The following is a 27,742-nucleotide window of genomic DNA, read 5'->3' on the forward strand; positions in this document are numbered from 1 at the left end:
GGCCAGGCACAGTAGCTCACACCTGTAATCCCAGCACTTTGGGAGGCCGAGGTGGGCAGATCACCTGAGGTCAGGAGTTTGAGACCAGCCTGACCAACATGGAGAAACCCTGTCTCTACTAAAAAAAAAATACAGAATTAGCCAGGCGTGGGGGCACATGCCTGTAATCCCAGCTATTCAGGAGGCTGGGAGAGGAGAACTGCTTGAACCCAGGAGGTGGAGGTTGCTGTGAGCTGAGATCGTGCCATTGCACTCCAGCCTGGGCAGCAAGAGAGAGCAAAACTCCATCTTAAAAAAAAAGAAAGTAAAAAATAAGAGGGAAGGAGCTAGTGCAGGTGAGAACCTTCAAACAGCAATGCAGGTCTGACACTGGTGAAGAAGAGAGAGGAAAAGAGCAAGGAGAATTTGGTTGGTAGAGTTCCAAAGTGCAGCACAGTTCTAAGAAAGTTTCAGCCACCTTGATGGGGAATTTTCCAGACAAGATCTCCCACTAAAAGTATCCCATATTAGTATCCCTTCTATGTTTAGTCTTGGCTGAAAGTAGCTTTTAGGAAGCATGACCTTGGGATGAATATGGTGGATACATCTGAGGGACAGCAGCTGAGTCCATCAGTCACTTTTACTTTGATATGGGCATTTTTATGGCCATATTGCACATAGTCTTTTTCTTTTTATCATTATTATCATTGTCAGACAGGGTCTTGTTCTGTTGCCTAGGCTGGGGTGTAGTGGTGCAATCTCCGTTCACTGCAACTTCTGCCTCCTGGGCTCAAGTGATCCTTGTACCTCAGCCTCATGAGTAGCTGGGACTCTAGGTGCACACCACCATGCTGGCTAACTTTTTGTATTTTTTTTGTAGAGATAGGGTTTCACAATGTTGCTCAGGCTGGTCTTGAACTCCTGGATTCAAGCAATCTGCCTGCCTCAGCCTCCCAAAGTGCTAGGATTATAGGCGTAAGCCAACGTGTCTGGTTCCCACATAGACTTATGATGGCTTTTAGCAGTTACACAGAATAACTCCTTCCAAGTTTGAATCCAGAGGAAGACAGGCATCTTTATCCTAGCATTCCAGGCAAAAGCTCTGAGATTGACTTGGATTAGACCAGCCTAGGTCATGTGCCCACTCCTGAGCCAGGCATGGTGGCCAGGGAAGTTTTATGACCTGCTTTGCTCAGATGTAGTTTTCATGTCCTACTTCCAAGGTAGGAGTTGGAACTCCACCCACACTGTGAGAACTGAGAGGCAGTGAGGGGCAGGTCTCCAAGAAACAATATGCACATAGAATATATGTATTTTTCATTTTAATGGCTGCTGCAAGGTTACTTTCTCAAGACACTGTAACAATGTACAGTTCCACCAAAAAGTATAATAGTACCTTTTCCCCCACAACTTCACCAATGATATCTTTGTTTTCTTTATAAATGCTTGCCTACCTGATGTTTACATTATTAGTTTTAATTTATAATTTCCTAGTTCCTAGTACTAGTGTTTCTAAACAATTTTTTTCATGTATTCATTGGCTACTTGGATTTGTTTTTCTGTCAATGGATTCTCCACATCTCTTGTCCATTTTCCTATTGTTTATCTTTTGTCCTTTTTTTTTGTCAGTTTATAAAAGCACTTTTTTATATTATAGCTAATAACCCTCTGTCTGTCAGCTGCATTGCAAATGGGTAAAGAAAAAGTAGTCTGGAACTCTACACATCTTCTCCTCCTCCATCTTTATTGTCCATACTCGACCCATAGTCCTCAGGATGAGTTGAGCTCAATATGCCAGGAATACTATGGGAAAACTCCATCTTTTTTTTTTTTAAATTTTTTTTAAATAATTTTTTTAGAGACAAGGTCTTGCTCTACTGCCTAGACTGGAGTGTGCTGATGCAATCATAGCTCACTGCAGCCTCGAACGTCTTGGCTCAAGCGATCTTCCCACCTCATAATTTTTTTTTTTTTTTTTTTTTTTTGAGAAGGAGTCTCGCTCTGTCGCCCGGGCTGGAGTGCAGTGGCTGGATCTCAGCTCACTGCAAGCTCTGCCTCCCGGGTTTACGCCATTCTCCTGCCTCGGCCTCCCGAGTAGCTGGGACTACAGGCACCCACCACCTCGCCCGGCTAGTTTTTTGTATTTTTTAGTAGAGATGGGGTTTCACCGTGTTAGCCAGGATGATCTTGATCTCCTGACCTCGTGATCTGCCCGTCTCGGCCTCCCAAAGTGCTGGGATTACAGGCTTGAGCCACCGCGCCCGGCCCCCACCTCATCATTTTTGAAAAACAGAACAAGATAATTCCTGGTCAAGGACAAGTTTTCATCACCCACTTCTACCCCTCCCCCGCCACACGCACTGGGGCAAGATTGCTGAAATTTCAGTCATTCTGGAATCACCTCCCCAAGTTTTGCCATATCCTTTAAGTTGTGTACTATTTATATTTATGAAAATTGTCCTTTTTTGCACAGATTTATTTTAAAAGCATATATTGTTGCTATTACATCATCATAACTACTGGTTATATTTTTCCAATACACATTAAAATAAATTCATAACTATGAAAATAAAAGACATTTATGTACTACCCAAAACATAACCTTCAGGAAACTGCATTAGAGCACATCAACAGGATCACCAGGCTAGTCAAGGACAAGACCAAGGGTTTACAGAGCTGTGAGTTTCACGGCCTCACCACTCATTGATCACACAACCACTCCCATGGAATGCAGTGGGTGATAGGTTCATTTACATCAGAGAAAAGGCAGCATGGAAGAGTGCAACCGCTGTACACATATTCACGTAGTGGAAATTAGAATCAAGGTCTTTCTCCAAAAAACAACAATGTAGTAGGGAAAAGTGTTGATTTGGAGGAAATAGACCTCAGTCAAGTCCAGTGGACTGACTGTATATGGTATTCAGCGCCCAGGAAGCTGGACTCAGTGCCGACCAGGATTGCACTGCGAACATTCCACATTCTGTCTAGAACATTAGGGATTCTAAGGTTCTACTGATTATGCTGGTATCCAGGGCTTACAAGTGGCAGCCTCAGGACCCGGGGCTGTGGTAGGTCACAGTCCCTGAGCAGGTCTCAGTGTCCAACACTGTAGCTGGTGCCTGCCAGGTTCCCAGTGGCTGGGGTCACCAGGTCTGAAGAGAGATGTGCTGGCTGCGGGCATGGGGCCAGATCCTCCTGCCAGTTTTTCTCTCCCTCTTTCTTATCCAATTGCTTATCAGCTTCTCAGAGAATGTTTTTTTCCACAGCTCCAGGAACAATCAGAAACCAAGAGATAAGACTGAAGAGGGTGAGTGATCCGGAGTCCTGAGGCGGGTGCCCCATATGCTCCAGCGTAGTTTTTCCTTTTAATTGTGCCATCCTGGTGCACTGGAATTTTCATCTCAAAAGTTGTCATTTGGTGTTGTGGGAAGACATTTTAAAGGCTCTAGATGGTTTTGGTGAAACTCGGTTAAATTGGACTCAGATTAATTTGGTTTATCTGAAATATGAAAGGAGGATTCAAACAGTTTTAAATTTGAGGAAAAGCATGGTTTCTCCCTCATCACTTTTTGCGTGACCTATGGCATATAAGCTTTTTGTTGTGATTAAGTTGTTGGGTTTTGTTCTAATCAAACCCACTCAATGGTCATAGTTCCTTTTTCTTAAGTTTTTAAAGATCTTAGTTAATAAAATGCTTTATTTGTTCTTTTTCATAAAAAAAAAAAAAACAAATTACTTCAGTTTGGAGGCATCTCTTGGTTTCCCTTTCCAATTGAAAAAAATTTGAAATGTTAAAAGTCATGCTGAGTTAAATTCATGAACCTGGAAATAAGGTTTTTAGTATCCTAAATTGGAACTGTATAGACAAAATAAGAGACAGAATTTGAATTACTTGGAAAGTGTCCTGTAAAGCCAAGATTGCCATTTTTACAAAGACTATGAGACAGAATAATTACTGCTGTCTGGTTTCCAGAGTAGAAAAGAATGTTAGTATCTGTAAGTAAATCAGTCTTCCTTACTAAAACCAAACCCACAGTTCTCAGCGTTGCACTGAAATAAGAATCTCCTTTGAGGGGGTAGGGTTGGGGGGATGCTGAATTAAAATACCTAGCTTGTTTTCTTTGGTTTCATCTTTCCCATAGATTTATCTTTTTTAACCTCTTGGTCATCCCTATACGTACTCTAAGAGAAATAGTGTTCCAGTGCCATCCTGGCCCCTTCTCCCAACAAACAGCACCTAAAAGCATAGGTCCAAACATAGAAACAAATTATTCATTTTGTTCCCTAGCAAACTTGGACTCATACTGGAAATTTTTCACAAGACTTTATCAAAATACTGATGAAGAACAAAAAAAAAAAAAAAAAAAAGAAAGCAAACAAATAAAATAAATAAAAAAACACAGATAAGATAATCTCCAAAGATGGAAGTTTCTGTTGCTAGCTAACTCACTTCTAGGGCTGGCCAGCTGGAGTTCATGTTTCTAAGGAAACAGCTTGCCTGCCAAGGGCCTCCCCTGAATGCTTGCATCTTAGTCTCGGGCCAGTTCCCCTTAGTGCTTGCATTTAATCTTCCCATCTAACAAGGATATGGTTTCTTAGACATCATGACACTTTTCACTTCCAAAACTGAGAAGGGGCTTCTAAGTCTTCACGAGATCCTCATCTATGTCCCAGATTATGCCCTGAGTGACAGACAACAGACAGGACTTTGTGAAGGATCGCACATCAAGTGAGACCTCACGCTAAGCAAGTTGTTTTGATCCCCAGGGCTTCTAACTCTGATGTTCATTTACATTTGAGAGCTTAGTAATCAATATTTCAAGAAATTATAGTAAGCACTTGATGCAACTTTAGGTTAATCTTCTAGAATCTAATGAATGGATTAAAAAATGTACTGAAACCTAGATAATTTTATTCACTAGAAGTAACCAGACAACAAAGGGGCATAGTGCAAAAAATAAGTGGCAACTAAGGAAAGAACTGGAAGATTCTGGATCAGAACAGAATAGCACAGCATGGCAAGACTCCAAACGTTACCACCCTCTCTTAGAGGTAACTAATGAGTCACTATAATACAAGAACTTTTATTGATTCTCCCAAATCTGGAGAGAAACAAGTTAAGTGCGTATCCTATTCTTTATCTTATTCTGAAGATGAGAAGAGAAAATGGCTACTGAAGAGAAATAAGTGGAATGAGGACCTGAAGAGAGAGGGCCTGACTCTCTGATGGAAACTCAGGTTCCTGAGTTATAAGCTGGATTTGAGGGCAGATCAAGGGTCCAAAGAAACCCCTTCATAGGCTTTAGCAAACTTTGGCATTGAAAAACGACAAACCTCAAAAGAGAGAGCAGAGTTAGACATTCTAACAAAGCCTGGCACAGCCTCATTTGAGTTCTCCCCCCTGTCTAATGCTAAAAACAATGGGGTGAATAGAACCTAAAATGCCATAAAACTGTAGCTTCTTGAAAAAAATCTCAAGGATCGTGGTAAGGTGGTTAAGATCTCATCTACACTGTATCAGAACAAATGGAAGGTCTGAACAGAGCTATGTAATCATTAATAGAATGAAAACAATAGAGCAACTGTGTAAACCCTGCACAGCAAAATAAAGAAATAAAGGACTATATGTTAGCATGCAAACACACACACACACACACACACACACACGCCCCCCAAATAATCTACCCTAGAAGAGAACACAACTCAAGAAACATGAAAATTTCCCACAAGTGCTTTGAGCTAGAGAACAATCAAACAAGAAATATTCAGTGAAACAAGCCTCGAAGTTGATAGCAAGATATCAGAATGAAATTAAAAGGCAGACAGCTCCAAGGAAATAAACTGAAGGTCAAATAATTTGAATATAAGGCAAGGCTTCTGAGTTTTCTCTCTTCATTTGTTTATTTCTGCTAATGGTGAACACACCAAGAATATTTGTCACATACTGTAAGCTTACTGTAGTGGTCTCTGGTAGCTGCCTCCTTCCTCTGTCCTCTAGCCTATGGGGTGCTGTTATCTGGGAGGAGGTGGGACTTTGCTTTCTTTCACCTGGTAAACTTCTCAGCCTCTTTCATTATCTGCATACCCAACCTCGGTACTAAGTTCCCAGTGTTATGTATACACAAAGTGATTTCTGTTTTCCTGGTTGGATCCTAACTTCATATAGCCGTCTTTAAGACAAAAAGTGCTTTCAAATTTTGACCAGCAAGCAGGTATTAGGAGGATTAGAGCATTGACACTAAGGTTTAAATGCTGATGGGGAACCAGGAGAGAAACCTGGTATACCACTTCTGGCTGAGGTAAAGGGAGGGTGAGATAATAAAAATCTCATATGGGTTGAAGGGGAATCTGAAAACATTAGGAACTTGTGATTCACTTTCTAGAGTTTACTCTGAATCCACTGGTCTCACAGATAACATGAGGCTAACATGGCTCCCAAACAGTAGGTAATAGTAGCAGGAAGAAGTATCTTAGCAAATGGACTTAAGGACTGCACGTCAGAATCCCTTGGACATAAGAATTTTGTAGGGAAAAGAGTAGAGAGCCCTAAAATTCCCAATATAGTGGGTGGGGTACAGGCAAGGCAGCTCTTACAAGAGGTGGCAAAATTGAAGAGGGAAAGGTCTTTCCCAGAGAATACTGGACCTCATGTCTAGAAACCACAGCAGGACCACAGATACTAGACATGACACTCCCTAAGAAGTGGACAGGTGAGATTCACACAGTGAGGCTAGTAAGGAAGGAGGAGGGGACTCAGTCCAGTCACACCCTAGTACCAGGGCAACACATAGCCTTTGCTCCCAGAAAAGTATAGCATCCCCAAGGTAAAGGGGGAAGGAGCAAACCCTACATTTAGCTAAATGTTTATTCAAAGGAGGATGAATTAATTGACTGAGATTGCAAGTTTATGGTTTTCTGCCACTACCAGAAATGGGGGATTTGACATTATGCTGAATTGTGATGTAAAACTGAATTCTGATATTGAGAGACCTAGATCAGATCCCACCTCTTCTATGATGCCTTCCTTTAGTCCACCTAATCTGAGTGAATAGTTGCTCCTATACTTAGCTGCGCCTCTCTGACAGTACTTGTTTCACCAGAGAGGCAGAAGAACACAGTTATCACAGGCAGCAGTTCACACTGGCTGGACTCCCTTCCCAGCTCTGTTGCTTACTAGGCCCATGCTTTCTGTGTCACAATTTCCTTATTAGTAAAATAAGAATAAAATAGTATCTTCTGTAAATGGTTGTTGTGAGGATCAAATGAGTTAATCTATGTTATGCACTCAGAACATTTTCTAGTACATGGTAAGTTTTCAATAAACATTATGCAGTCATGTGTTGCTTAATGACAGAGGGATATCCTGAGAAATGCATAGTTAGGCAATTTCATCATTGTGTGAATGTCATAGAGTGTACTTACACAAACCTCAGTAGTATAGCCTACTGTACACCTAGGCTAGATTAGCCTATTGCTCCTAGGCTGCAAACCTATACAGCATGTTACTATGCTGAATACTGCAGGCAATTGTAACACAATGGTAAGTATTTGTGTATCTAAACTTACCTAAACATAGAAATGGAATAGTGAAAATATACAGTATTATAATCTGAAGGGATCACCATCCTATATGCAGTCTGTTGACCAAGATAATGTTATGCAGCACATGACTAGATATAGAGATAGAGACATATATTATGACAGTGCTGGAAAACAAGATGAGAGCCGGAAAATATTAAGAATCCCTGAGAAACAGAAATTGAGATCAGACTAATGGAGAAAGCCACAGCCTAAAACACACATAAGAGAAGACTAATGTAAGAGTGGTTTCTGGGGTTGCTCCAAGCTCAGCAGCAGTGAATACAAAGAGCACGAGGGAGTTGTGCAGCAGCTTCCTGGGAACTGATCTTAAAGCACTATGGCTGGTTGCCTCTCCACCTTCTCAATTGTCTCAAGAAGCAGGCAGCAGAGGCAGCAGAGGCAACTGCTCCAGGTTAACAATGAATGTGAATTATTGGCCTAGAAAGGCAGGAAGAGATATACTACCAACACACTGAACTTGGCAGCATGTCCCAATCCTCGCCCACACCACAGAGGTGGAAATAGCCTATATACATACACCTAAATCCTAACTTGATTGTGCTAACACAATCAAGAATCATGAAACCCAATAAAGGAAAGAACCAATTTATTAAAACACATTTAATAGAGGGGAAAAAACACCTTGAAATTAGAAACTTCTCTTATAGAAAATGGCAAGAACTAACAAGATTCCAAAGGAAATGACTAAGCTAGCAAGTAGAGTGGCTTGCCACAACTCCATAGGTGCTAAAAGTAGACAGTAAGACTCAATGAATCAGTGCCGGACAGTTTATTACTCATAGCACAGCCAACAGCAGGAACGTCGGTATGGCAGCACCAAATCTCCTGCCCCCAAGTCCCATAGAGCAATGCAATGTATCCAGATTGTGCTTACAAATGCAGCCAGTTGCACTGGAGCTAAGGAAGCTAGGACTAAGAGCTTATGAACTTTTATGGCAAGCAGTAAAAAATCTAGTCCCTGGGGAGTAATTGTGACTATAGTCACACTGTGGTTGCCTTGACCTATTTAATTGACTATGTTACCAGATACAGAGTAAGTGCAAGGTCAGAGGATAATTAGGCCAAGAAGTTTGGCACACTTATCTAGGAAATCCAGAGATGCTCAGGGTCTAGGATGGATGCCTCTCTCAGCACTATGATTAGTATTCTCATGGAGATATCCATGAACAGGCTATTCTGGAAAAGATTACAAATCTTGGAAATTAAAAGTATAATAAACACAAACAGCTGAAGAGTGAATTAGCTAGCTCAATAATTGAGCCATGGAATTCTTACAGAATGCAGTACAAAAGAACAAGAGATAACCTGTAGAAAAAAGAGACAAGAGTTCATGCCAACATTAATGTAATAGGAGTTTCAGGAGGAGAGGAATGGAAGAGAGGAACTAAAGAAAAATATACAAAAAAAAATCTTTGGGCGGGACGTGGTGGCTCACGCCTATAATCCCAGCACTTTGGGGGGCCAAGGCGGGCGGATCACGAGGTCAGGAGATGGCCAACATGATGAAACCCTGTCTCTACTAAAAATGTAAAAATTAGCCAGGTGTGGTGGCACACACTTGTAGTCCCAGCTACTTGGGAGGCGGAGGCAGAAGAATTGCTTGAACCCAGGAGGCAGAGGTTGCAGTGAGCTGAGATCACGCTACTGCACACTAGCCTGGTGACAGAATGAGACTCTGCCAAAAAAAAAAAAAAAAAAAGAAGAAGAAGAAGAAAAAATATCTTTAAAGTTTTGAAAAAAATGGCATTGAAACTAGAACATATTAACAGACTAAGCCGGCAGTGCTCTAGAAGGTATACAAAATAAAAACATTTGGACACTTGAAGAGTCAAAGAGTTTATCATTCACAGACATCTGAAAAAAATACTCAAGAATATAATCCAGCGAAATGAAAAATGAATCCAAGGGGAAAATGTGGGATTCAAGAAAGAGTAGTAAGCAAAGAAACTAGTAAAATGAACAGTTAATTCTAAATAATTTATTGTAAGTCAACAGCAATTTAAATATGTCTAATAATCATTAATAACTTTAATAGTAGTTAAAATTCCATCTGATTTCTGAAATCCATATGATACAGAAATCATATGGAAGTTTAACTGCTATTAAGTAGTTAAATTATTTAATTGGGAAGTGGTATGGTGAGAAAGAGAAGAGTAAAAACATATTAGGATCTTTGTCTAGGTTGAGAATGTAGATCCTGATTAAATGATGATAGAGAGATGCATATAAAATATCTCCCCAAATTTTTAAAATAACAGCTCAGGAATAGAAATAGAATGTGTATTTTGAAGCCACTAGAGAAAATAAAGGAATAAAGAATAAATAGATGGAATAGGATATACCTTACAAATGCTGCTGAAAAAGAAAGTAAGTGTAGCAATATTATATAAAACAGAATTTAAGTAAAAGAAACCATTAAGTCAAAGAAAAAGTGATATACCATATTGACATGTAGTACAGTACACCAAGATGACATATGACAAACCTTTATTCACCTAACAATATAGTTTTCAAATAGATGTAACAGGTAAATAAAATATAAGAAGAAATGTAATATATAAAATCTTATTATTTTACATATACCCCCCATTGTTTTTTTCTCTTAGCTGTTCTTGAAAAATTTTCCCTTGCAGATAAACTTTATTTTTGTATTATTAATGTATTGCAATGCCAATAAAAAATTTTGTTTTGATATTTGGCATAATATATTTTGATGCCAGGTATGTCTAGGCATTTGAAAATATGATTCTTCACCTTTAGGGTGAAAGAATCTGGTACCTGATAATGCCATGGAGATAGCTAGAACCTTGTTCTTTAGGAATAGAACAGAAGAAAGAACCTACTGATTCACGTAACACATAGGTCAGCTGTATCCTCATTAGTTTTCCAATAAGGGCAAAAATGAATATTAAAGAGATGGCTGGTTAGTTATACAAATGCTCAATCTAAACCTCAACCATGGAGGTTGAGCAGGCCATTTACTGACATACTGTGTTGAGGAGGGAACTTCATCTCTTCGCTCTTCGCCAAAACTCATTTCCCATCTAATCAGGAGAAAAGCATCAGACAAATCCTAGTTGAGGGGCATTCTACAAAATATCTGAAAGGACTGAGGACAGTAGTCCTCAAAACTGTCAATATCATGAAAAACAAGGCAAGAGTGAGACATTGTCGCACACCAGAGGAGATATGATGACTAAAGGCAATGTGGTATTCTGGATGGGATCTTGGAAAAGAAAAACGACGTTGGTGTAAAGACTGGTGAAATTCTGATAAAACCTGGAGTTTAGTTAAAAGTCAAGTGCCAGTGTTAGTTTCTTGGTTTCGATTAATTGTGTAAAGTATTGACAATAGGAGGGCCAGCGCAGTGGCTCACGCCTGTAATCCCAGCACTTTGGGAGGCCGAGGCTGGCGGATCACGAGGTCAGGAGATCAAGACCATCCTGGCTAACATGGTGAAACCCTGTCTCTACTAAAAATATAAAAAACTAGCCGGGCATGGTGGTGGGCGCCTGTAGTACCAGCTACTCGGGAGGCTGAGGCAGGAGAATGGCGTGAACCCGGGAGGTGGAGCCGGCAGTGAGTGGAGATCATGCCACTGCCCTCCAGCCTGGGCAACAGAGTGACTCCGTCTCAAAAAAAAAAAAATTTGGAAAACTGGATGAAGGGTATACAGAAACTCCCTGTAGAATCTTTACAGTTTTTCTGTGAATCTGAAATTATTCCAAAATAAAAACTTTAGTTTACAAAAAAGCTGTGGGAAACACGTAGAACTCTGAGAACAGTGGCCAAGTCATGAGTCCTCTGTTTCCCTGCTTCTGCCTCCTGAAAGGAGCCTGAGGCCAGCTGTCCTTCACATAGCTAAGGCAGCAGAATCTTTACCATTCACCTTGCCTTTTCTTTCACTCAACTTTCCCATGGGTATTTCAAGGACACTTTCGGCTAGGAGGAAGTAACATTCAATAGGACTTAATTTAAAAACTGAACTGTAAAATTTTTTCCCCAGCCAAATCAGATCTGCATCCAATCAAACAATTTGAAATTAAATAGAAAGGTCTGACCTTTCCCACAGAGCCTGAGAACTCTGCCCCCAAAATAATAGAGAGAGCAACTTTATTGTTGCTGTATCACAAAACAACTAGTACATTAATTCCAGATTAACTCCTTAATTTCTTTAAGGAGATGTTGCAGTAATAAAATGAGGCATTGAAATGCTTTTTTCCAAATTCATAGTTTTTATTCTAGAACTTTCAAATGTAAATCACACTGTTTGTGTTTCCATAAAACTAGAGGAATGAAAATCCTCATTTGGGAGAAGTTTTTAAAGCTTTGTGGCAAAAAAAGATGAGGAATTAATTTTTTTTTAACTATTTAAAGGGTTAGTTAAGTAGGAATATCTTGGCAATACCATCCTGAATAACAACACTTGATATTTTAAAATACAATGGAGTTGCCAATTTGTTTTTCCTTACTGTGTTTTGGGGGTTGTTTTTCAGAACTTGGCTCATCAAAGTTGGATGATGCCATTTCATGTTTTTCCAAGAAATAGGAGAAAAGACTTAAGATTAAGAGGATTTATACAGTACTGATGGGGGTCTAAATACATTAAAATAATGAAGTAAAATGCTGAGGCATGGATGAATATGGCTTGAAACAGGAATGACTAAGTGAAATGCACTTTTACGTAAAATTGAACAACAAAAAGGATTTGTATTAATTTTGGACTTAATTTTTTTTTCTTGTAGAATGTGCTGTAAAGAAGAGTTGTCAATTGTGCACAAAAGATAAGAAAGTAAGTTAACTTTCTTATGAGGAAATTGTTCTGGGAACGTTATAAAGTCACAATTTACAGTTGTCATTTAAAAGATATGCTAAACTTTGTTTTACACAATTTTTTAATAACAGGAATGACTCATAACAGTTATTAAGATCTATTTATGTATTTCAAACCATTCTTTGAGGATCTAGAAATAAACAATGGAGATAATTAAGTACAAACATGTACTTCCTTCTGGAAAATTATACTTCAAAAAGAAAAGAATTATTTGCTTGAAAAAAATTATACTGAAATTTTGGAATAATTTTTGCAAGTAAAGGAAAAGATATATCTTTTGAGATGTGGTGACGATTTCCTTCCCACTTCTATTTCCTAAAGACTAGAAAGAATGACATACCGTTCCTTAACCACAATGTAGCTGGATTCCTCTTCTTTGATGATTAAATGTCTGAAATCATTGCTCTTCACTTCAGATTTGGAAGAAAGCAGAAATGCTATAAGTTATGAGGGAAATGGCCACTTTGTGTCACAGACAGGTTTGCAGCAAGCTGCATAAAAACCACTGTAGTCTAACTTGTGTTGGATAACTGACAACACCAAAAACAGAAGCTTGAAGTCACTACTTAGAAAAGGGCACACTCTAGTAGTTGCTGTCTCTCATAGTGATCTGGATATACACCCTCTGCCCTGTCTTATCTTCCCCTAAGAAGATAAACATCTTTCACTCGTCTACTTTAATGAGGACCTGGGCTTCTGGCTCATGGCATTCTCCACCCAGTTTGTACTACCATTGCTTTACATGCTTTCCACAGCCAGCGATGACCCAGACATACTCTGTCTCAGTGTCCTGCCTTCCTCAACCCTGTGTAGTAAGACATCACTTCTGTGGCATCTCTGAACCCTGCACAATCTACATTGGCTTTTACATTCTCACTACCTTATACTGTACCTACTCTTTAGCCTCAACAAGACAAGAGCATCCTCTAGTCCTTTAACCCTCTTCTTTTCCCTTCAGTTTATTGGCCCTCTCCAATGGACTTCCTTCCCTCCTGTGAATTCTCATGGCTGTTCACCTGAATGCAATATTCTTCCAGTTTTTGTTGTTGTTAAATGTTTTATAATGGAAAATTTCATATATACCAATAAAGAAAGCAATATAATAAAGCTTTATACCCCAAAGAACCATCTTGACCAACTTTTTTCAATGTATGCTCTTCCCTGCTAAATGTATTATTTTGAAGCAAATGATGATATGGATACCATATCATTTTACTTAAAAATATTTAAGCATATATTTCTAATTGATATTTTACCTTAAATATTACAAGTTCATCCATGATCATACCTAAAAGTTAACAATATAATCTTTATATCATCAGGCACCCAGAAAATAATAAATTTGTCTTGTTGAGTCATTTTTGTTTGTTTGAATCACATTCGTACATTGCAATTGGCTGATATATACCTTAAGTATATTTTAATCTATATGTTCCTTCTCCCTTTTTATTTTCTTTTTTTGGAACTTATTTGTTGGAGAAACTAGATTGTCCTATTCGGTTTCTCATAGTCTGGATTTTGCTGGTCACATCCCAAAAGGATTTGGGTTAATTTTGGACTGAATTCCAAAAGGATTTGGATTAATTTTGGACTTTTATCATGTTCCTCTTTTCCCTGTTCTTTTGTTCTTATAAACTGATAATTAGATATAAAGGCTTATCAGATTCTGTTTAATTTTTTGGTAGGAATGCTTCATGCTGAGAGGCCCTTCGTTAGGAGGTAGATAAGATTTATTGTCTAGCATTTGATGATATTAGCAACCAACAATGATCCTTGCCTAGATCGATTATTTCCCTAGGAGTTGTAAAAACTACTTCTACTTTGATGGCTTTGCTCTCTTTTTTTTTAATTTTAAATTTTATTTTTTTGTGGGTACATAGTAGGTGTACATATTTATGGGGAACATGAGATGTTTTGATACAGGCATGCAATGCGTACACCCTCTTATTTTTAACGGCATACACTCTCGTATTTTTAATGGCACTGGACCCACATTCCACAGCTCCAATTGGTCCTCTGGTTTATATTTTCCTTTGCTATGCATCACTAGCTGATTGCTGCTTGAGCATATTTCATCAACATCTGGATGAATAAAGCTACAAAGTCACAATTTCTGGTCTCACCTGAGCCCAAATACTACCTATCACTTGCTTTTGGTTAGCGATATTGCCTAAAATTTCCCACAGCAGCAATTCCCCCATCCCATCAATATCAACAGATGCATTCATCTCCAATTTTATGGAAAAAATTGAGGCCTTAGGTGTAAACTTCATTCCCTGACTGATAACATTGTTGTCATTTTTCCCATCATTACCTGTTCTTATCCCTCCTTTTAGAGGAAGAATACCTTCTGCACTTCCCCTATACCTCTCTTTTGGATTTGAACATGTACATTTTTGAATTGTAACTCGTATCATTTAAATTGTTTTTATGCTCACCTTCCCCTTGTTCTCAGCTCCTTAAGGACACAGTCCATGTTTTATTCATCTTTATATCTCTAACACCTCACACATTTCCCACACATGGCAAGCATTCAATAACTATTGAATTAACTCTTGAGCCATTCAAAGAAGGGTAAATTAATTCAGTATACTCTACAGTGTAACACGGTAGAGAATTTTTAAAATTTTTCTAAATATCATTCATTATGGAAATACTGGGAATATGTGAATTTGAGTGTAATTTTAAAAAGATTTCCTGTACCTCATAGGAATGAACTAAGAGATAATTCCACATGGTCAACACAGAATTAGGAGGATGAACAGATGTCTTGGTTGGTATATTGTGCTGCTTTATGTCCACTTCTCCATGGACCTGGAGAATATATATATATATACCAACTCCTTTTCATTTCCCAAAATATTCCAATTTGTATGATAAATGACATGTTTATTCTTCTTAACTGTAAGGGAATCTTTCTTAGATTCTATCTGAAACATTTCCTGGTGATTTCACAGTACAGAACTAGCCTTCCTAGAGTTAGAAAACATTCTTACCAAAAACCCATCCATAAAAATCACATTTACAACCCCCCGATACACACACAACTCATAAACATAGCATATGAAAAACGTATTATATTTTTGTTGATATTTTATATTAGAAATAAAATTTCAAAAATCAGGCTAATTAAAAAAGGTGAAGCATCTTGTAATCTGTGCTTTTATTGTTATTCAGAGTCATTATGCATCCCTGTTGCATGCTTGGAACGAAAGTTCTCAATCATGGTGTCACAATGGTGAGACTTGTCATAAGTACTTTTTTTTTTTTTTTTTGCTTTTTGCTAATGAATATCATAAGATTCTGGCCAATTGACTTAAATAAAATCAGAGTAGATTCTAGGTTTTCTCTATAATCACATCTTTCTCACTAATTGTGACCTGATATGGATGGTTGGTTGAGACAAAAAGGAGTCAAGTTATAGTAAGCCTAGTGGGATTTTTGAATCTCCCACAACCTCACAGTTCATAGGAAATGACCGTTACTCACATGCTTGTAAAATGCATTTATAAATGTCGTACCTTACCACTCACAAAGAGATGCCCACTTTGATATTTATTTTTCTGAAAAATTGTGTGTGTGTGTTTGTGTGTGTGTGTGTGTGTGGTAGGGCATGGAGTCGAGGAGAGTGGACAAGGTGATGGATCTGAATCTGGATATGCCAGCGAACATGTGGACATCACCTGTTGGGAGTCCTTCAGCTGGAAAAAATATATGGACAACCAGTATCATGGATTATTTCCCATGGCAACTATTCCCAGCCCTTTACCACTGTTAGCATGATCCTCCTTTCAGAGTTTGACTTTCCTTGAGAATTTTAAGACCATCTGGCAGGTTCAAGTTTCCTCATTTTTCACCAGAACCAATTCAATATCTTTTCTCTTATATTAACTTTCCCCTTGAGAAATCTGTTCTCATTTCTGAGGTGAATCCCTTAGTCCTCACCTCTATCTATGTGTCATACTCAGAAACGCATGCACATTCACAAACTCAAAGCCTTTCTCATTTCCTTGTTCCCTCTATGACAAATCCAGCCTATTTCTGTGCATTGGTTTCCTTCTGAGTTCTGACAAAATGGAAAAAAACAAACAAAACCAAATCTTCTCTTTGTTTCTTCCTAGAAGCTGAAGTACTTATTCTGTGCTTATTCTACCATTGCCTCCCTATCACACAGTGTGATTTAATCCTTAGCAACCTGATTTAGAGGTTACAAAAGACTCAATAACCAAATGCAACAACCTTTCAAAGTCATCACTCATTCTTTTTGGAAACTTGCTCCTTCCTTGGCGATCTTGGCTTTATACAGGCCCTATTTCTTCCCTCACCATTTTGTTTCCTTTACCAATTCCTCTTCTTCATTTTCCTGAAGGAGTGCATTCCTTCATCTCCTAAATGAGTGCGTTTCTTCACACTGTGTCCTCACCCTTGTGCCATGTCTTTCACAGTCCTGGTCTCTGCCACAAACTGCATATAAAGAAATCCCAAATTCACATCCTTAAATCTAACGATCACCAACAGTGATGCTCACAGCTGCTTGATTGCCATTTCTTTCTGGATAGTTTTTATTTTTTAATCACATCATGCTCAAAATTTCCTTAACTTAGTTTATAATTTTGCCTTCCCCAAAGAAGCTCATGTTCTTTACTTGTTTATTTCTGGTACCATTATCCCATAATTTTAGAAATCATTGGCTTTTTTTTTTCTTTTTTTTCCTCCATCTGCTCTCCATTCTTTTCTTTCACCTGGAACAATCCTGGATTTTCTACACACCCCATTCCCCAACCACTGGTATAATGTTAAGCCATTTATACAATCTTAAATCACTAAATATTGTTATGTACCTTCCCACTTTCTGCATGTTTTAATTTTAATGATATTTTTATTAAAATAGCAATTGTGATGTCCATATAAGCTTAATAAAACAGCTCTACCCTAAAATGAGTACTATAATTTTCCCATGAGAACATAATAACCATCACTCTAAAGCCTTTTAGCTGGCTCCTCAGTTGTCACACTCCAAAGAGGCTGATGGCTTACATGGGTTATTTTCCTTAGCTACAAGAAAAAATCATGTAATTTACCTTAAATTATATATTACCAATTTAGGAATGTTGACTATATTATACTGTTCTTGGGGGCAATGTGAAGTTCTGGTCTTTGATAACTTTCTAGATTTAGTTAAGGTATTAGTCACATATTTTTGTGGTAAGGGACAGCAGCCAAACTCAAACTAATTTAATAAAAAGGGGAATTCATTGGCTCACAATATTGGGAAGACCAGGTGTGGCCTTGCCTTCTTGCACAACTGAACCAAAGGATGTCCTTCTCATTTTCCTCTTTTCTTTCATCTCTCAGCTCTGCCTGCCTCCGGGAATTGACTTTATTTTCTCTTGTGGTAAATGGACATTCTGCATACAGCTGGGCAAGGGGCTGGCTGCCAGCAGATCTAACCCAATGTCTGTAACTCAAAGAGTTGTAACTTAAAGATTCTGATTGGCCCTATTGGGGTTTTATGTCTGGTCCAACATTTGTTACTAGGCTACTGCCTGGGTCAAAAGACCATTCCAGTAGTAGAAATAGGGTAAGGGAAAACTGATTGGCAGCCACCGGACCACACAGGGTTTGGGGAAGAGGTCCTCAGTAGAAGAGGGTGTGATTACCAGAAAAAGAAGAATGGGGACACAAAGTAGCAGAGAGATTTTAAAAATAAAAGACTTCAGTCTATTATTTTTCCCCCTTGACCTTTCAGGACAGACATATTCTATTTTCTCCATCCCCATATTTTAAAAAATGCTCCTGGCAAAATAATGCAACTAAATCTCAACTGCAATTGGACTTACCCAAGGTCACTATCAGCTACTGCCCCCAGTTCTAAGTCTGAAATCTCTGAGAGATGTACATTACTCTTGACTGTGTTTGAATACAGCTCCATGCACTCCTTCAAGTTAGTTATATAATCAGTTAAACCAACTCCCAAAGACCCACTATTCAACAGAAGAGAGAAAGCAGGATGACAACAGTAAACACTCCCATTTAGAAGGAGGATAGTGGCCAATAGTCCTATAATATGTTCCAAGTCTGTAATACATTGTTGGGTTTCCCTGGCTGCGCGGTGAGTTGTTGGTCACCAGTCTAGCTGCTATCGAAGGAGTCCACTCTCCATTATTCTCTGAGCTCCAACCAGAGAGAGGCATAGGGCAGATTGTCTCTTCTGGGGACTGCACTTCTTTAGGAGCTCGCTTGTGGTGGACTTGGTTATTGGAGCCTGGGAATCAGCTTAGCACTTAAGTGCGCATAGCTCTTAGCTGTAGGTTTAGGTTTTTTTCTGGCACTTCATTTCCCTGAAAACCCTACTAGATCTTGGACTTGATTCCTAGAGACTCTGAGTACTAATAACCAAGGCCAGAAGTCTCTGTGGGCTGTAATCTTTGAATCTAGACCTTATCTTTGTAGTTCCAGTCTTTCGGCAACCATCCAGGAGGACAAGACTCATTCAGTGAAAGTGACTTCAATCTTAGATTTGACTGAATGGCTTGATTTGACCTTTAGTCTTGTCCAGCATGAAACAAAAGCTGGCCTGTGTCTAAGGGGTGGTTCTTTACGTTGGAGTGAATCATTACCTCTGCTAGTCCCAGGATGTACAGCAAGAATTGATCAGCAGTGTCTGGGTTCAATCTTACAGGACTGGTTACCAGCACGGAACTATGCTACTTAGGTTAGAACCCAGGCTCCCCTATTTACTAGGTATGCGATCTTATGTAAGTCATTTAACTTCTCTGCGCCTTCTTGTTCTCATCTATAAAGTGGACATAATAGTACCGAGATTACCGGGTTGTCATCAGTATGAAGTGAGTGGATATATATAAAGGACTTAGAATATAGTACCTGTCACATGATAGGCCCTATGTAAGTGACAGCCATTTTTACCGCTTTGTCTTTTTTTTTTTTTTTCACTTTTCCAGGTTATTCTGGTTTTACCTCCCATAATATTTTTCACCTTATGCCTTGCTTAAGGGACTTAGAATTCCATTTTCCTATTTCTGCGTGATTATCTGAGCACCAGTGAGCAGTAACAGAGGAGCAATCCCAAAGGAAAGAGTCGGGGATGCAGGCAAGAGGAATGGAAAGAGTAATAGAGAGATTTTAAAAACCATTTACCGCAGTTCTTATTACTACTTTGTAAAATAATATCTTTGGTTTTGTTTCCTAAATGTAGAGTCTGAGAAAGGGGTTCAAGTGCATGTGATTTTTGAGTGACTGCTCTTCAGCAAAAATCCTATGGAGTGAGAGACTCAGGGAAGATAAGGGGAAGAGCGAAGAAAAGATGAGGTCTTGGCTAAAGCTCACTCTTGGCCTGAATCATGGGCAGCCCTTGGGCAAAAAAAGTCACAAGGTAGAGTTGTCCCTGACTTGAGGCAAGGATGCCCACTGTTTGGAACCCCATGTCAGTCAGTCACTGGCCTGGGGAAATAGTAACCTCGTGGGCTAGGTGGTCCCCATCATTATCTAAGAAAAGGAGAAGCTGTGAGCCATTGGGAGCCAAAACTTTTTGCAGCTGAGGTTTAGATGCATGGGTCTGACAAAAGAGATCTCAAGAAGTTACCAAAGGCATCTACTACAAATAATAATAATAATAATAATAATAATGGCTATTATTTATTGAATACTTACTGAATTAGTACTAAAAACTTCCTGGGATTGTGGTTATTATACTTGGACACCACTTTTATTTTTCTCTTTCCAAATATAGTGTATTTGGTGTAGTGAAGAAAAAACATGCAAAAAATATTGTTTTCCATACTTCGGGTGTAAATTCAGTTCTATATATTGGTTAAACTGTGCAGGTGAGTTGTCCTTATTTAAATTTTTATGTTCTTTATTTCAAGTGACTTTCAAACGCTAGTGATTTGCTACATTTGAAGGATTATAAATTATTACATTTGCTTTACATATTAAAATGTAGCAAGTCCAAACCACCATTGCACATGTATACCTATGTAATAAACCTGCACGTTCTGCACATGTATCCCAGAACTTTAAGTAAAATAAAAATAAAAATACAGCAAGTCCACGGATGTTCATTGGTCTTTCCTCCTGATATAGGCTTATTGGTTGTTTGCAGCAAAGTATTCATTCAAATTAAGTGAACATTCATTTTGATTGGTGGATGCTTTGCCATACCAGTAGCTGAATACTTTAAATTTCCATTTCTAAAATCTCCAGTGTATGATATCCATAACCCACTTAAAGGATGTTTATGTTCTTATGTCATTTTAGAAATTCCAGGATTTTTTAAATAAGCTAGTCCTGGTCTGAGGATATGTTGTACCTAGAAACATTGCTATAACTTATATTTTTTCAGCTAATGTATTCTACACTGAGAATTGCTATTCAGAATAATGATTAACTAGGAGTGAACAAATATTAATCATCAAAGAATCTTTAAGTTATACTGAAATGTTGGACTTTTGGTATGTTATACAATACTTACCAAGGCAGGAAACGTACCAGCACCATTTAAGAAGTTTTCTTAAAGAATGGAAACAAGGCCGGGCGCGGTGGCTCAAGCCTGTAATCCCAGCACTTTGGGAGGCCGAGACGGGCGGATCATGAGGTCAGGAGATCGAGACCCTCCTGGCTAATACAGTGAAACCCCGTCTCTACTAAAAATACAAAAACTAGCCGGGCGAGGTGGCGGGCGCCTGTAGTCCCAGCTACTCGGGAGGCTGAGGCAGGAGAATGGCGTAAACCCGGGAGGCGGAGCTTGCAGTGAGCTGAGATCCGGCCACTGCACTCCAGCCTGGGCGACAGAGCGAGACTCCGCCTCAAAAAAAAAAAAAAAAAAAAAAAAAAAAAAAAAAAAAAAAAAAAGAATGGAAACAAAAAGCTTTCTAGGTAAATTCTAGCTATGTGAAAAAATGCAGTCTAGAACAACCAGTTGTCTTCTTTTTTCCTTCAGTGAAGTAAAAAGATATAAATTTTGCCCTCAAATCTCTGTTTCAGGTACTATCAGGTATATTTAAATCACACGTGTTTTTGCCTTATAAAGAAGTTACACTTTGTGTAACTAGTATGATCACAAACTCTAGTCTCATATTTCATGTTTGCCCTTCTAGTTTCATTTTATAACACACCAAGCTAACAAACTACATTGTGCTTACTGAGATAAGAAAAAAAAGTTTACAAGGGGTAGAAATCTGATTTCTCAGCAAGCATTGATTGTCTCTTTGGTAATGGACTGCTGAAATTCAAACAATAAACCATTCCCTGCTATCTAGATGTATCTTTAGAGATATAACAGGCTGAGGGATTTGTTGTTTTATCTATTAAGATAGTACCAGAAATGAGTTTAGAGGTAAAATAAAGAAAAATTAAGCCAGTAGCCTAATAGTTCACCAATTTAAAAATAAATAAATCAAACGTTACCTCCTTTAGCAACCCAGATTATTATTATTATTATTATTTTTGAGACGGAGTCTTGCTCTGTCGCCCAGGCTAGAGTACAGTGGCCGGATCTCAGCTCACTGCAAGCTCCGCCTCCCGGGTTTACGCCATTCTCCTGCCTCAGCCTCCCGAGTAGCTGGGACTACAGGCGCCCACCACCTCGCCCGGCTAGTTTTTTTTTTGTATTTTTTAGTAGAGACGGGGTTTCACCGTGTTAGCCAGGATGGTCTCGATCTCCTGACCTCGTGATCCGCCCGTCTCGGCCTCCCAAAGTGCTGGGATTACAGGCTTGAGCCACCGCGCCCGGCAACCCAGATTATTTTTAAATGTTAGTGATTGTTGTGTTAATGGTAGTTTTATTGGAATATGTAATGTATGTTATTGTATCATTACTTTCGATAATCATTTGTTAAAGAATCACATTGCATGATATTAGAAAAGATGAAAATAGCAGAAATTGCTGATGTTCTGTTAACTTAAAATATATATTTTTTTATACATTTCAGTTGACATGTTTGGAATCGTGATGCTTCTACTCATTGCAATACTAATTACAGGATTCATTTGGTACTGCTGCGCCTATCACTTTTACCTGCAGGAGTATGCTCATTTTATTCTTATTAAGAATGCACTTTGGGGTAATACCATTGAAGAGAATACTAAGCTAGTCATCAGGAAGTGTTTTGCCTTTTTATGTAATAAAAATAATATATCCACATGGTAAGGAAAAAACATCCAAAAAGTACGGAAATTGTAAAATGAAAAAAAAAAAAGTTTTACTTTCTCATCCCCCACCCCACCCCTAACACTGTCTTCCCAGAAGCAGTCCTTTTAGTATGGTTGTATTTGTAGTTCTTCTGTAGTTACCTCCATATATTTGATTTGGATGGTTATGTTTTCTTTTCATGACTTATTAATTTTAGATGTTATCTATTGACCCCCAATCATTAAAGCAGAAAAATTTATCTTGCACTATACACATTTTTATTTTTATTTACTTTTTTGCTATTAGTAGGTATTATCATTATGTTATTTTTGGGTTGTTACTATCTTTTTCATTATTTTTAGTTATTAGATCTTAAGATTACTAATATTTCTCCTGTTGACTTTGAGTAATCAATTTAATTCTTTGTTTCTATATCTCAATCCTTCTCCTGTTAAAGATAAGAAAATTTGGATCCCTATACTTCCTTCCATTTATCCTCTCTTCCCTCTTATCTCCTAAATTCTATAAGCTTTCTCATTAATTTGACCTTGTCAAATGTGTAATATTTACATTCTGTTCTGTGGCTATAATTATGTCTTGAAATGCTTACTCCATAATTTGAGTCTAAAATTTGTTAACTACTAAAAAGGATAACACATATTTATACATGATTGTATAAATATTGTTTAATAAACAACCAAAGTGGAGTAAGAAATATAGTTCTGTGCCACTAACCTATATTGCTTGAAAAAGAATTATCAAGTGCCAAGATCAAATAGATTCTCTTTTCTTACTCTTTATTTCATGATATCATGCTACATTTTAGCTTACTTCATGTTACTTAATTGTGACTTTCCTATACAGCTTTTGCACTTTCTAGAGTTTTAAATTATCTTCATTATTTCTCGTTAACAAAAACACATGTATCTTTATTCTCATCACTGTGATCATTCATCTTTGTATTTGCTAAAATACATTCATTTTCTTCTTATAAATATTCTTCTTAAAGTCTTCTGACTTCCTGCTTTAACATGCAAAAATTAGTTTCTTTTTACTGTTGTACTGAATTAGGAGAATTTGGGGGGTCCCATATCTTCCTCTTTTTAGGGTTTATTTTTTCCTTTTGGTGGAGTACCTCCTCAAATAAATTTTTCAAAGGGAGTTCACAGAAGGTTTGGAGAGTATTTGCATAGTCCATTACATATCAACAAATTAGTTTTTTCTCCTTCATCCCAATATGATATTATTTTCTTTCTTCAGATTATACCCTTTTTATAAGAAGGAATTGTAGACAAGATAGACAGGACCCAAAAATAAGATAAATGCACATGTATAGGTCAATCTGGAAGTAAAATGTGCTTATAAAAAGGTAAGGTAAGTCAACATAATGCTTGCAGAAAAAAAAAAAAAAAGAAAAGGTAAGGATTGGCCAATGTTCCATTTGCTTGTTTAGGACCTCAACTTGGTCAATAACTTTGTATTTTTCTGGCTTAGAGATGGTCTTTTCCTTATTAACATACAAAGACAAGGTAGGATAGAATGGAAGGTATTCCTTATTTTTCCCCTCTGAAACAAGCATACACATATACACATGCAAATCAGAAAGAAGAACCAATAGGGCACATTACATATGTGGCAAGGATCTGTTTTGTAATTTTTTAAATATATATTTTCTTCTTAGGATCCTGGCTCCTTGTAAGTGTCATCACTTTTTTATATAGTATTTATAAGTAGCAAATTCTGCCCATAAGAATAGGGGCCTGAGCAAATAACCATCACTGAAGCTTCTTTTATCCACATTTTAAATGAAAAACCCTGAAGCCTCTCTGCAAATATGGTCCAACAACTGTACTCAGTTCTGGTTTAACTCTGCTGTATATCCACCATCTCTTCTTTCTGAATTTCTTCAAGAGATCTTCTAGACCTTGTTAATTCAATGAGTGCTGTATTCTGTAGAGGAATTTATCTTCTTAAGGACTTACTGCACTTCATAAACCAAAGATCCTGGTTAGGTTTTAGAAACATGACTCTTTTAAAAAAAAATAGAATGACCAATGAAATATCAAAATACTTATAGGTACATTTGATCTAATGTTATTATTCAGCAGTTATGCTTATAAAAATTAAAGCACTTTAAAAAGTTCCAAATGTTAGAGAATACAACTGTTTCACTGTCCATGTACTTGATGCCTCCTTCATTGTCATCTATTCTTTTAACAAATATTTATTGAGTATTTATTATCTACTAAGCAATGTCATTGTCATAGGGATATAACAATAAGCAAGAAAGATCAGGCTGGGCGTGCTGGCTCACACCTGTAATCCCAGCACTTTGAGAGACTGAGGTGGGCAGATCACCTGAGGTCAGGAGTTTGAGACCAGCCTGGTCAACATGGTGAAACCCCATCTCTACTAAAAATACAAAACTTAGCTGGGCATGGTGTCACGCACCTGTGGTCCCAGCTACTCAGGAGGCCGAGGCAGGAGAATCACTTGAATTCGGGAGGCAGAGGTTGCAGTGAGCTGAGATCATATACCACTGCACTCCAGCCTGGGTGACATAGTGAGACTCCATCTACGAAAAAAAAGGAAATATCAAACCCTTGCCTTCATGGAGCTTATAACTAAGGGGACACAGACAAGTAAACAAGCAATTGTTAATTCTATTTCTAGTTTATGAATATTTTAAATGATATTCCATTTATTTTAATAGCTTTTCTTAATTAAATGTTTTAATTCTCCTGGTGGAGGGATAAAAGAAGAATTTAATAAAGCAGTGATAGAATATTGCATAAGACCGGGTGCAGTGGCTCATGCCTGTAATCCTAACACTTTGGGAGGCCGAGGTGGGTGGATCACTTGAGGCCAGGAGTTCAAGACCAGCCTGGCCAACATGATAAAACCCCGTCTCTACTAAAAATACAAAAATTAACTGGGTGTGGTGGCGAGTGCCTGTAATCCCAGCTACTCAGGTGGCTGAGGCACAGGAATTGCTTGAACCCAGGAGGTGGAGGTTGCAGTGAGCTGAGCTGAGATCGTGCCACTGTACTTCCAGCCTGGGTGACAGAGCAAGACTCTGTCTCAAAAATAATTAAAAAATAAAAAAAGGAGTCTAATGAAAAAAATAGTTCCAACTGTAACTTTTACTGTTCTGAAAATAAGCCTAATTCTAAATTCATCATCATTTTGAACAGAAATCGTGTCTATTTTTATGGAAGACGAGAAACAGTTCCTGTTCCCAACTGCAGTGCTACTGGCAAGTGTTTTCATTTATTTGATAGAGCGTCCCAGACTCCTTCAGTAACAGCTTGTTCCCTTGTTCCAAACATCAAAATTAAAGTATGAGTAGGGGCCAGGTGCAGTGACTCACACCTGTAATCTCAATGCTTTGAAAGGCCAAGGTGGGAGGATTTGCTTGAGGCTAGAAATTCGAGGTTATGATGAACACCTTGCATTGCATACATATTGCACCACTGCATTCCAGCTTGGGCTCAGAGGAAGACCCTGTCTCTGAAAACAACAATAACAAAAATCAAAGTATGGTAGGACTCATAACAATAGATTTCATTTTTCCCATTTCCATGATACATTTTGGTAACCTCAATAGCTAGACCGGGATTGGTAAAATTACAATATTGATAGAGAAGGGCTAAAATTTTCCAACCCAGTTGGGGATATTCATAGCTTCCCCTGCTACCCCAACTCCCACTCCACAAAAGCAACCCAACAAAAGATGACCTTTGTCTTCAGGAATTCTTGCAGGCTGTCCCAGATTAATTCACTTCATCTTACCTAGTTCCTTGGCTAACCTACTATCCACTCTCCTCAACTCAATTCTAAACTTTCCCTCACTTACAAAGCTTTCCCTTGTCCGGGACTCAAATCTCGGCTTCCTTTGACTGATCACCCACAGTTCCTGGGCAGGCACTCCCAATCCTCTACCCAGGTCTGGATCCTGAAAGCCCAAATGGAGTCAAAATCATGATTCCCCTGTTCACTTAATTGGACTACAAGAAAAATTTTACATCATAATAATATATGACTGAGGAAAGAGTACTGCATAGTCCTTTATAATTACTATTAAAAAATAACTTTGCGGGGTGGGGGTCTCCAGATTATTTTAGTGCTTTGGGCTGCAGGGGCATAATAATAGGGAATGTAGAAAAACCCAGGACCCATACTTTTAGGTTGCAAAATCTGGATGGGAAGCAGGGTAAACCTTTTAGGGTAACAATGAAATGGTAAGCACATACACACTCCTTTGTCAACTCCTAGACCTTGTTATGTAGAAATTGTTTGGGTGATAACGGGATCATGAAATGTTTCAAAAAGCTATTTTAGGTCAGGAGCCAGTGTAGGGCAAATGCTGCTTCTTCTGAAGGTTGAAATTAAACCAGGGGGCTGCAGAGAATAATGCTGCATTTCAATTTTTCCCCATCCATTTTAAATTCCACAGCACATTGACCCAGGAAAAACACTGAAAAGAGCACAAGATTAGGTATTTATTTAGTTTAGGTAGACACAGTTATCTTTTCACAGATTGAGAATTGTCAGATTCATTGTAGGGAATAAAGTGTAGTCAAATTCACAAGGCAGGATGGTTTTTTACCCATGAGAGAGCCCAGTGGGAATGCCTACATTAAAGGCTTGAGTAAGCAAAACAGGGTTCTGAAAAGAAATTGAGAAGAAGATGAAGAAGTGGGAGACTGTGGTGTCATAGACATCAAGAGAAAGGGGTCTGAAGATGGAGGGAGAGAGATTCATGAGTGTCCTCTGGACTTACACATTAGGAGATGATTGGTAAGATATTTGCATATGGTAGTTTTCAGAGTATTTATGCAAGACATAGAATAAGCAGGCTTCTGACTGTGGAATAGGAAAATACGGAGCCTATAAAATGTTATGTACACTGCGATACTGCTCACCTGTGAAGACAGTTATTTTTCAGGATTGGTGGTAATAGTGCCCTTCTTGGTCCACACTTCTTTCCTAGAAAATGAATTTAGAAGATGGTGTGCTGGGATTAGGGATTCATTAAGCATTCATTAAGCATCCACAGCTTTTCTGTAACTGGAGACAACTAGTCTTGTGGTCAAGTTGATAGTACCTTAAGTCACTTGAACCCTAAATATTAAAATAGCAACAATATTAAAATCTCAGAAATCTTTTTATTATTC

General features: G+C 38.3%; 1 protein-coding gene across 1 annotated transcript; it reads left to right on the forward strand.

The window, feature by feature from the left end:
- Positions 1 to 3,011: 3,011 nt before the first annotated feature.
- On the forward strand, positions 3,012 to 25,910 carry LOC117072149. The gene is made up of 5 exons (XM_033192095.1): positions 3,012 to 3,286; positions 12,327 to 12,373; positions 20,166 to 20,259; positions 22,366 to 22,459; positions 25,760 to 25,910. Exons 1-5 carry the CDS (start codon positions 3,142 to 3,144, stop codon positions 25,908 to 25,910), a joined length of 531 nt encoding a protein of 176 aa, XP_033047986.1. The 5' UTR covers positions 3,012 to 3,141.
- The last annotated feature ends 1,832 nt before the right edge of the window (positions 25,911 to 27,742 follow it).

The sequence above is a fragment of the Trachypithecus francoisi genome, unplaced genomic scaffold (assembly GCF_009764315.1).
Source record: "Trachypithecus francoisi isolate TF-2019V2 unplaced genomic scaffold, Tfra_2.0 Lachesis_group4, whole genome shotgun sequence".
Taxonomy (NCBI): Eukaryota; Metazoa; Chordata; class Mammalia; order Primates; family Cercopithecidae; genus Trachypithecus; species Trachypithecus francoisi.

What these genes read in the sequence shown, in the direction of transcription:
- LOC117072149 (XM_033192095.1), top strand. Translation starts at nt 3,142, where the DNA reads ATGTGCTGGCTGCGGGCATGGGGCCAGATCCTCCTGCCAGTTTTTCTC. An exon ending in AAGAGATAAGACTGAAGAGG is followed by an intron (nt 3,287 to 12,326) that starts GTGAGTGATCCG and finishes TTTTTCTTGTAG; the next exon opens with AATGTGCTGTAAAGAAGAGT. An exon ending in TATCACTTTTACCTGCAGGA is followed by an intron (nt 22,460 to 25,759) that starts GTATGCTCATTT and finishes CATTTTGAACAG; the next exon opens with AAATCGTGTCTATTTTTATG.